The following is an 11,334-nucleotide window of genomic DNA, read 5'->3' on the forward strand; positions in this document are numbered from 1 at the left end:
AACAGCCTGATATGAGGCCGTGACCGGCCACATGCTAGCTACTCGGAGTGAAGGGCTGAATTACTATTAATGCCAGACTGGGAAGTCACTTTGCAATATGGATGGTCATTTATTTATTGTTTTATCATGACACATAAAATGCTATGGCTGCAATATCAAAATATGGTGTCACTTATAAAATACCAGTATTATTAATGCTGTGGTAAGATACTGTTAACATTTACAGAGAGGTGTACAATAATTCAATAGTCTTGCCTAATGGTTTGCTCCAGTGACAAAACACCCTGGCAAGCAGATGATGGATGGAATACAGTGCCTATTCATTATCACGGTTTTTCCTCCTCGATTACTGAATGGCCTATAATGATATCAATAATTGTTGCTGAATCTAATGCTTTTGAATATGGTAGATAGGTCCTTTGCTTTTACAGTATGTGTCAGAATAAGAGAGAAGCATCTGAAAAATAGAGACAGCATTTCCTTACAAAATGAGATGAAAAAATAAAACAATATAAATGGAACTTTCAAGTGTTTCTTTTTATATTTAAAGCTCTTATTTCAATATACTGTATTTAAACATTCTTAAATAATCATTCTGTACCTTTGATTTCCTGTTTCATCTTTGGAAACAAATAGAGTAATCTCACTATAAATGTGTGCAAATAGAAAATATATAAATATATTCAAGGCCCATGTCATAAAAAGGTGGTCTCGGAATTGTCACTTTTACAATGATCAGCTGCGGTCCCTTTCGTTTTGTCCTGCAAGTTATTTGTGCTCTGTTCTTTTAAGCCTTTGAAGTCCACATGCAAAGAAGAGCCAAGCACACACGTACTGTCCTGTGTTTCATTTTGTAAACTGCTTGATGACACCTGTAAAACAGTCCCAATGCGACTGAACAGTGGAGTTGACGTGATCCACTTCAACAAACTGAAGTCTGCTTGGTCAACTGCTGAGCTCCACGGGAATGTTGCTCCCACAGGCAACGACTCCATCTCCGAAGTGCTGTGTCTAACTTCATGAAATCCCATGGACCTTTCCAGACTACTTGCTGATGAGCGGAGTTTGTTTTCCCCATACAACACTGCACCCTGGGGAGAGGCAGCCACAGTCTGATCTGTTGTATGTTCTGCCTTTGTGTGCTCTTGGAAAAGTGACTCACTTGTTTGAGGAGATGTTGGCACAGGTGTGCTTTGGTTATAAGCCTTGTAACAATCACTAACATTTGAGCCAAGGCTTGGTGAGAAGCTGCCTGCAAAGGGTTGTGTCTGACGTACTGTCTCCTTTACATTCAACTTGGTCAGAAGCTGGGTGCGAATCTCTGGGGATAGTTTACTCAACTGGCGTCCAACCTGAAGCTGGGTTGGGAACAGTGTTCCCTGAAGGGTTCTGTACAGAAATCTGCAGGAGGAGAACGTGCACGTGAAAAGAACTGAAAGAAGGAAGTACCCAAGATATTATTAAAAGAAAATATCCAAGACAATAGTACGACACAGAAAAATAAGAGTTTTATGTGCCTTTCTTATGTTTGACACAAGCAAGCTTGCAGATGAAAAGCTCTGAATGCTGTGCTAATATTTTGATTAATAACAAGCAGTGTAACAAATCTGCGCCTTTAGCCAGTGATCCACCTTGTGATTACACACGCTCTTTCATCTTTCCTGATGAGGAATCAAAGGCAATGGGGATCAGTCTGCAGCGCAGGCCTCCTACATCCATAAGTAGGCAAGTACATCCACAACGTATCTATGGTTGGTATCTATGGTATCTATGATCTATCTATCAGAATTCCTGTACTGTGCATGTTAGGGGAGGATGGGTTGAATCTGGAAGCATCATGGAAAACCTCACAGGGTAGCAAATCTCTGCATGGCCAGGAGGTTCGACCAACAGTCTACTATTATCCCACTCCTGTGGTCTATGGCCAGGAGCTGTGGTCTGTTCCTGTGGTCAGGAGCACAGAAAAGGTTAGACAACCTGACTTCATGTAATCAGCTGCTGAAAAAAATTGACTTGGCTGGTAAGGCAAAAAGAAAGAGAGGGAGTGGAAAAAGAAATGTTTCTTGCCCTCCCAACCATATGCGTAAAGTGCTTTCATATATGAGAAAAGGTATGAGAGAAGATACAATACCTGGGCAGCAGTGCAACGACTGGTGAGATAATGCAAGTGAGATAGAACATAGGGTCTCCCATCAGCCTTTCCATAGTCCAGTAGGGATTGGATGGAGGATGGCATACTGGGCAGGAAGCATTGTAAACCAGAGCCACAAAGAAAAATAAAAGGATACTGAAGATGCAAGATGACCAGTGGAGAAAAGTCTAGGACAAAAAACCAACAAAAGAATAATGATTCTTTATATTCTGAGAAATTTGCTGTGATTTTGAATTAATAGTTCTTAATTTCTGGAGCCAAATCCATGCACAGCAAAGTTTAGAGCCTTGTATTCTCAAAAATTCTTATTATAGATACAACACTACAAAGCTGTTCGCATATCACAGTTTAAAACCTTTTTCATGTTTGCTTAAAATGCTTGCTAAAAATAGAATGTGCTGAGGGGATGAAACGACCATCTTCTGTTTTTGAAGAATGGCACTAAGAAAAGAATTATGTATATGTCAGCGAGTTTCTATGTAGGCTGTGGGTACCTTACCCAAGTTTTGGTTTCTATAGCCAAATGTAGTATGATGGTGAAAAGAGCTATTGTGGTGATGGGAGTCCCCCAGGAGAAGATATCCACCTCCGAATCATAGTAAGTCTGTAAAGAAGGAGACAGAATTTAGCCCAAGCTGTGTTGCCAGTTCTCAAAATGCTTGAAATAGAATGGCTTAAACCAAACACTTACGAAATAGGGGATGAAGAAGCAAACCAGGCTTTGATACATAGCATCAATCATGTTCATCCAAAACATGTGTGGTTGGTACTCCTGTGGCACAAAAAAAGTTAAGAAAATCAGAGCCTAATGAACATGCTGTTTGCTGGGACAGGTATTTTGAGGGTGATATTCCAATGGGCACTTTTAAGGCTTGAGCAAATAGCTTCACAACTTTGCCGATCCGTTAGATACACTTGGGGATGAAGTATGAGGAGTCAACCTGCAAGTCCCTCTGTTCTGGGAGGACACTCTTCTGCTTTCCCCCCCCTCCCCCGGCAGAGGGTGTAATCTGAATCTGACATTCAGGCCAGCAAACATTTATGAAGGTGCCCAACTTTATGCACTACAGTTAGACCACTGATGTCAGGAGGAGCTCTCTGAGGTGTAAGTACATGAGTAAATGCGCTTTACATCATGTATGTACGAGCACAGAGTGTTTATTCACAAGAGAGAAAACAGAAAATGCACACATAGTTAGAAAAGAAGATCCACAACAGTGATCTTTAGCAAGCAATGCAGCAATGTATGCTATGTTAGAAATACATAAATAAACATGCATATACACACACACACATATATCTGTATGTCTGGGCACAAAATTGCTTGCTAAGAAACAATATTAAACTAACATTGTGTTTAAAGAAATATACAATTGCAGGGGTACGGATGGTCATATAAAAGACCTGGATATAAGTAAAAATAGTTCAAAAATGACAAAATATTTATTTATTTAATTTTGGGATATAGGCTACGTCTGCAACCACTGGGCTCATCAGGACTCTTTACCTCTATAGAGAATACAATTGCAGCCAAAAAATGAGAATTCAGAGACGCTTAGAAACAATTCTGGTGTTCTTTGGCCTACTGAAATAACATGCGGTTAAGCATTGAACAGCTTGCTCAGAGGGACTGCGGAATCTCCATTCTTGGAGACATTCAAAACTGGACTAGAAAAAGACCTGAGCAACCTTATCTAGCTTTGAAGCTGTTTTGAGCAGTGGGCTGGATCAGATGGCCTCCAGAGGTCCCTTCCACCCTAAATTATTCTAGAATACTATAGGCTTTGAATCGGTGATATCTTTTTGAAAGAGATCCTACCTGAAGCAAGATTTTTGGCAAGTTTTAGAAATGCCTTTTTAGGTAACTATTCAGAGAAAAGTAGATTTCAAACAAACTTATAACGGTCCCTGGGCTTGCCTATGAGAAATATTTGCACTGTCAACCTGGGAGACTTCTCAGTTTGCCAGCTGAAGACAGGCCGACACAACTTCCCAACAAGCTTAAGCCATTACCAGATTTCTATCACCTTAAAAATGTGCAAGAAAGGAAGGTATTAATGTTACAGATCTTTAAAGTGCAATGCACTGGAACAAAAGAAATGTAGAAAATGGAAAACAACAGCTGGGTGAAAAAGAGTGAATTTGGACTAAAGCACTAGAAAGACGTTACGCTAAAATTCTCCTTTCATCTTTCCAGGACAGTGTCTAGCAATGTCACTGGATGTGTAGGGTACCAAATGCAGGTGTACAGTCAGAGGCAAAAGGCACTCAGAGGTTGTGTCTCTTCTCAGAGGGCACAACTTCAGATCCTTTTAAGAAAGGCTTTTGCCTTGGAAGCAATGTTTCAGTATGGATAGTTTTGCCAAGCAGAAAGATTTTCCCACAGTGTGCTGTAGCTGTAATTACCAGAAATGGTTTGGCTCGAATCCCTCCTGCAATTTCTTCTATTTTCATTGTACAATTCAAGCAGATGTGGACAAGGTGTTTTCAACAGACATTTCAGCTGAATCTGTCATCTGCTGGTGACTACTTCCCTCAGAGTCTAAGTCTATCGACCTCCGTGCTTACTCCTAAAGACATCTTTCTCTTCTGACTGTTTGTAAAGGGCTGGAGCCTGAAGTTTTGATTAAGTACTGTGAGGTTATTCTGTGAAAGTCCGCACTAGTCTACAAGGTGTAATATGCTCTACTTTTGTGGTTATTTGTGAGCCTGGACCATGAGGGAGGTGTTCAGCTTAGGCTGACTTAAAGCATACAGTTCTCTCCTGTTACATATTTCAAACTATAGCTGGGTTTTTTTTGTTTGTTTGTTTTAAATGTACTTTTGGCATTTAGAGACTTTGACTCAGATGAGAAATATCACAAAATAATAATAGTGACTTCTCAGACTGTTTTTATCAGTCATCCACCCTTTGGGAGCAGCGTTGGTTTTCAGTTGAAACTAAAGACATCTAGGAAAAAAAATTACAAAAAGCAAGAAGTTTTTACCTCCATATTCTGGCCACTTTTATAAAGCTGAGGTACAGCAATTAACACTTCAGCTGGCACATCCTTATCCAGCACGCCAGTAATCAGTTGTGGAAGAGAAGAGAAGAGTAAATTAAAGAAGATGAGATACCACTGATCAACCATTGACGAGCCAGAGAACCCACAGTAGAACTGGTACCAGAAGAGAAGGGCCACAAACATCTGAAACAGAATGAGAAATGCTGTAAATATGACAAGATAAGCAGGGCCATCATCCCATTGTGTTCTCAAAGCATTCTGATTCCAGTTCGGCAAGGACTTATCTATGAACGCTAAACATGTGAGCAATCCTTCTAGGGATACCTAGTCTTTAACTCATTGTTCCTGATGGCCGGACCACTTAGCTAAGCTACAAACATTTGGCACACCTGCAAGTCTTTGTGCTGCTGGAACCTCAGATCTCAGGTGTCATGGATGACTTCACACAAAATTAACTTTCAGTTCAAGTGAAACTCTGAGGTGCAATTTAACTAACCGTAAAAAGCTCTCCCACCCATCACTGACTTCTAGGTATATGAGTACTGATCTGATAGCACTTAGAATCAGAATAATTACACTTACACTTACATTACTCTTGTAAGAATAAGCATTTCCATGATAAAATCCTCTGCTGGCTTGAGATGTTTTGTCCCAGATGTTTGTTTCTGGTCTACAATAGGTAAATGCAGAGCTTTTCTGCAAGACCAACATGAGCCTAGCAGCAGCAAGGGAGGTGAAACTGTCTAGCAAAGTTGTCTTAAGTATTCTATCTCTGTGCTTTGAAATTCAGCAGATTAGTAGTGCTGTAAAGATTCCTCAGTGTCCCTTACTTTTCAGCTGTGTAAAGAAATCAGTTGCATACATAGCTGCAGTGGGATTGTTCATGTAGTTGGGTTGGAATCACTCAAAAAGGGACAAACCACACAACTCATTTCTTCTACAATCTCTGCAGCATGGAGAATCCAGAGGTTTTTAGGGCTCAGGAGAGGTGCTGATCTCACCTGTGAGGGGGAATTTGAGGCCCAGAAAAAGATGGGCGGCTTCCTAGGGAAGGAAATAAATTCCCAGGCTTGGTCCTCCTAAAACTGCAATTTTTATTATTCTTTGTAAAGAGATTAACACTAAACGGAAGGTAACCAGAAAAACTTTGGTAACTGTCCCTCGAGGTTTTTCCCCATTTTAACCATAAAGAAGGGAAACGACATGACCTCTCCTTTCACTTCCTCTTCTTTTTGTATTCTGTAGTCTAAAAGCTTTCAGTGAGCTGGAGGATGTTAACCCTTCATCATTTTTAGATATACAGAGGAAAATATAGATCTGTTCTAGCTGTATGCCAAAATGTGGTTGAAATTTAAACATAGGAGAAAAAAAAAAAGCTATGGTCTGCTTAGTCAGTGAAAACTGCTATAAGGAGAGTAAGCCTATCTTGTGAAGGAGAATTGCCACAGAATAAGAGGGTCAGTCCTGCTGTACGTAAATGTGTATATATATATAGATATATTGTATATATATTTTCAGGCAATGTCTGCAAACTATGTTGAAGTGGCTTGTATATCAGCAGCAACATACGTCTCACTGTTTGTGAGCCCATACCATAAACTAACCTATTAAAAGTTAGATGGTAGTATTTTTTTAGGGATCACCTCTAGAAACGTTTCTGTAAATACATTTCAGGAAAAATATCTTCCTCTGGCCAAAACAAGACTGAGTTACCAGAGCTTACCCTCTTCAGTACAGTTGGCTGGGAGACGGCAATTTCATTTCAAAATTGAACAGATTTTGAAATGTATTTCCTTTCCACACCCAAAAAGCAACAAAACTTCCTGAGTCTTTTCTCAAAATGGAATTGCAATAAACGTGAATTTAGATACTTTTCTCTCACTCATTTGAAATAAACAAAATCCAGCTAATCCTGGACCTAAGAAATTTTCCTCTCTAGAGCCTTGCTAAAATTAACCTGTCCTGGAAACAGTTTGGCTCTGACAAAAATAGGTAGTTTGATGAAAATACAGTCAGCTGAAAATTTCCCTACCACCTCTAGTATGGGTCTCAGCAGTGCTGTCAAAGAAAGCTGTACAAATAAATGACATTTCAGTAACCAAGCGTAAATCAGATTTTTCCCCCTGAAATTTCATTTTGGATTAAACAAGTGTTTAATTTAATTTCAAATATAATGTTGCCTCTTGCTTCTGGGCATTGCCCCCCTAAAAAGTCAAAACAAATTTACATAAAAATTGAATCAGATTTTAAATAAAAAAGGTTTCCTTTTTTTCCCCCAGATGAGACTGTTTTATGAATGTGGCCCCACACAGAATTTCTCAGTGAATGAAGTATATGTCAAAAAATGTCCAGTGCTATCTTGCAGAGATAATGTATAAAGGGGAAGAAACAGTGCATCCTTGTGCAGGTAAAATTCTGTTTACACGAAATCCCTTTTCATCAAGCTCAGATATTTCCAGTGACACTATGTTTTAGTTTATATTTTACTTGTATTTTTATTATCTCCACCAAGCCAAGCATCTTCTTGGATAAGTCATCTGAGTTTCCAAATGGCTTTTGCAGAAATTTGGAATTTAAACTTTGAGTTAGATAGGTTCTAGTAGAGAATGGAAAATTTCATAATAGGAGCAAATGGGGAAAAAAACACTTGAGGAAACAGAAAACTTGCAGAACAGTTGCAGTGTTCTTGACTCTCTGCGGAGAATCATCCAGAATCGTCTCCTTGCAAAAGGATCCGGTGCTCACATCTTTCATTTTTGAATATTCCTTCCTTAAGGGCAGGCACTGTGTCAGACATATTCATGTCTGTATGCTGGATACCCCACTACAGTTTTAGAGTCAGTAGCAACAAGTATTGCTCAGAAAGCTCTCAAGGCTGCCAAAGCAGAGCCAACACAAAGAGATTTCTTCAGATATATTCTAGCCTTGAGGCAGCAGCTTCTGAAAATGTCTTACTAAAAATGGCATAAGAAATAATACTCCTAATCAAGGGGAGTTGTACCAAAGGAAATGGAAGATTTTACAAGAGCTGAACAAAAATGTAGATGTATAAACAACATCTCTGGCTGCTGATTGCTGGAATGTCTTATGTGTATTACTTTTTTTTTTTTATTTTAATGTTAGATGGCTCTGCATACACTTCTTGGAAGTTCAGATTTGATACTGTCAAGCCAAAGGGTATCTGGGAAACATACAGCACTGGGGGTGGGAGTACAGATGTTCAGGATCATTCAGGATCAAGCCTTAAAACTCAGGCATTTGAACACCAGCACATATTTCACTGTTGTGCTTCAACAGGCGGCTCTCCAGTCCGTGCAGCATTATTTAAATCTGTTATTTCAGACTCAGGCAGCAGTTCAGACCATCCAAGGTCCTTCTTTCTTTTATGTCTGGAAGGGTGCTTGCATGTAGTTTCTGATCAGACCACAGAAGGTATTTTAACATGCTTGTGTTAACACAAGGACGCTTTAATAATTCTTTAGCTCCCTTAGGTATTCCTATGAAGTTCAAAATTTTGCGCAAATGATGGTCTTCTCCCGATAAAATACCTACCTTCAGATTGAGATCAGACGGGGATTAGTCAGGCCAAGAGGAATTTGCATTAAAAAGTTGCCACTAATTAAAAAAATTGAGGATTAGATTAAATTTGGAAAGCAACTTTTACAAAACTGAGAGCTACTTTTTTTCTGATATTGAGGATAAAATCCAGTCTCCTGCTCACAGTTCACACACTGTCCTCTGAAGCAAACAGAAGTCTGGGAGCTCTGGCTCTCCTTTTTTTCCTGCTTCTTCACATCCCTTGCTCCCAAGGTGATTTGTAGGTGTTGCAAATGAGCAGATCTGCGTGCCTGCCAGTGACTCCCACCTAGGTGATGGAATTCTTGGTTGTTTTGTTAGGCAGTTTTCAATCAATCATCTTTGTACTCCAAGATCAATGCAAAGGACCTTTGTTAGGGCCAAGGAGTCGAGCTGCTACTGGCTCAGTGCCCACTACTGGACTAACTCCCGTTTCATACACCAGGGAGGAAATGCAGACATGTAGTCTGTTCTTTACCACGGTGTGCTTCCTTTCTAATGAACCCTTTTGGTTAGTTGGGAGTAAGATAAATCAAGAAAAAACCTTCCCAATCTCTACAGAGAGAGCTCAAATTATCCCAAGTCACTAGGGAATACGTACAGTGATTCATAAGCAACGATGAGATAGGGTCAGGAAGAGAAAACACACTCAACGGCTACTTTGGACCAATGCTGGATGGCTTTGGCATTAAAGACTCCTATGTCTAGCCAGCTAAATTCTGCAAAACTGCTCTATAAAGAAACTTTTCTTAAGCAGTGCTTGTTATTTCTGTTACCTAATTTGCACATTCAGCAGCGCACTGTAGCTGTTATGGAATGGGTCCTGAACTTCTGCAAATGGCAGCCAGCTGTCTTTCAACTCTGCAAATTTCTTTGCAGCTTATTTATAAACCATTTGAAGGCTGACCTAATGCTCACTTAGCACAAAATAAACCCTGGAAACATGTGGTGGCATAAAGCTGCCAAATCAAACACTTACTGCATTTTTGTAGAAGAAATACAGCACCATGTTGGCGAGTCGTGAATAACACCAGTGGCCATGAACAAGCAAGAGCTTCTCCAAATGCCGGAACCTTGGGATTGCAAAGTCACTTGCCATCACCGCCTTTAATGAAAGAAAAGTTGGAATAATTACTGTAAAGCGTCACTTTCAACACCAACAGTAAATCTAGTCTTCTCAACTCATACAGTCAATGAGAATTGTCCTGATGAAGAATGGAATCCATTACAGTGCATCTGAAATGCAGCTATTGCTGCATTGATTTGGAAGACCCGTGAGCAAACCCGGCAGCTTGGCAGAACATGCAAGGCGACCCGGTCCTCGCCTAAAGGAGATTACAGTCTACGTTCCAGATGGTGACAAACAGCAGCAAAAAGCGAGAGGTGGGAGAATGGCTGGCAATTGCAGCTGCATGAGCATGAAGGCTCAGGGCCCATGTGTGAACATCTTGGTGGCTGTAACATCTTTCTCTGTAAAAACTACAGGGTACTTACAGGGCAAAATGAATTTCCAGAGAATAAAATAAGAAAAGCACAATTAAGTGGTGGCATCACAATTACTGTACTTTAAAAGACAAAACAATAAAAATATTAGTTTTAATTACATTTGCAATCCTGGCTTATAAAGTTTACTTGGTTGTCCTGAGATATCAGTATTTTGAGGGATTTTTAAAGTCACATATTTTCTAGAACTGTCTATGAAAAAATCACACTAGATGAGACTCCTCTGGGACTGTGCAGACTGCCAAATCACAGTGACAAAATGAATCACCCAGTTTCGCTCTACTTCTGACTAAAATTCAGGGTACTGTACATCTAGATGAGACCTTCTTGTAAATGATGGTGTTATCACAGTTGTTTCATGATTTTCCTTATCCCTAGGATCACACTAAAATTTCATTTAATATTATTTTACATTTCATTTTCTATTTTGGTATCGCCTTTCTTCCTGTCAATCTGACCTCAGTGCTGGGGAAGGTTATGGAGCAGATCATCTTCAGTGCCATCACATGGCACATACAGGACAACCAGGTGATCAGGCCCAGTCAGCATGGATTTATGAAAGGCAGGTCCTCCTTGACTAACCTCAACTCTTTCTATGACAAGGTAACCTGCTTAAAGGATGAGGGAAAGGCTGTGGATGTTGTTTACCTAGACTTCAGTAAGGCCTTTGACACTGTTTCCCGCAGCATTCTCCTGGAGAAACTGGCTGGTCATGGCTTGGACGGGTGCATTCTTCACTGGGTTAAAAACTGGCTGGATGGCTGGGCCCAACGAGTTGTGGTGAATGGATTTAAATCCAGTTGGCGGCCGGTCACGAGTGGTGTTCCCCAGGGCTCAGTTTTGGGGCCGGTCTTGTTCAATATCTTTATCAATGATCTGGACGAGGGGATCGAGTGCACCCTCAGTAAGTTTGCAGATGACACCACGTTGGGCGGGAGTGTTGATCTGCTCGAGGGTAGGAAGGCTCTGCAGAGGGACCTGGACAGGCTGGATCGATGGGCCGAGGCCAACTGTATGAGATTCAACAAGGCCAAGTGCCGGGTCCTGCACTTCGGCCACAACAACCCCATGCAGCGCTACAGGCTTGGGGAAGAGTGG

The 11,334-nt window shown here is 40.5% G+C and overlaps 1 protein-coding gene across 1 annotated transcript in view; it reads right to left on the reverse strand.

The window, feature by feature from the left end:
- Positions 1-691: 691 nt before the first annotated feature.
- Positions 692-11,334, reverse strand: part of ATP10A (ATPase, class V, type 10A) — a 116,393-nt gene continuing 105,750 nt past the window's right edge. Inside the window, exons 16-21 of the mRNA XM_009323697.1 lie at positions 9,713-9,838; positions 5,140-5,340; positions 2,844-2,924; positions 2,652-2,756; positions 2,132-2,319; positions 692-1,401 (exon numbers count right to left, since the gene is read on the reverse strand). Coding sequence (XP_009321972.1) covers positions 696-1,401; positions 2,132-2,319; positions 2,652-2,756; positions 2,844-2,924; positions 5,140-5,340; positions 9,713-9,838 — 1,407 coding nt within the window. The 3' untranslated portion in view covers positions 692-695. The remainder of the gene's footprint in view (positions 1,402-2,131; positions 2,320-2,651; positions 2,757-2,843; positions 2,925-5,139; positions 5,341-9,712; positions 9,839-11,334) is intronic.

The sequence above is a fragment of the Pygoscelis adeliae genome, unplaced genomic scaffold (genome assembly GCF_000699105.1).
Source record: "Pygoscelis adeliae isolate BGI_AS28 unplaced genomic scaffold, ASM69910v1 Scaffold50, whole genome shotgun sequence".
Taxonomy (NCBI): Eukaryota; Metazoa; Chordata; class Aves; order Sphenisciformes; family Spheniscidae; genus Pygoscelis; species Pygoscelis adeliae.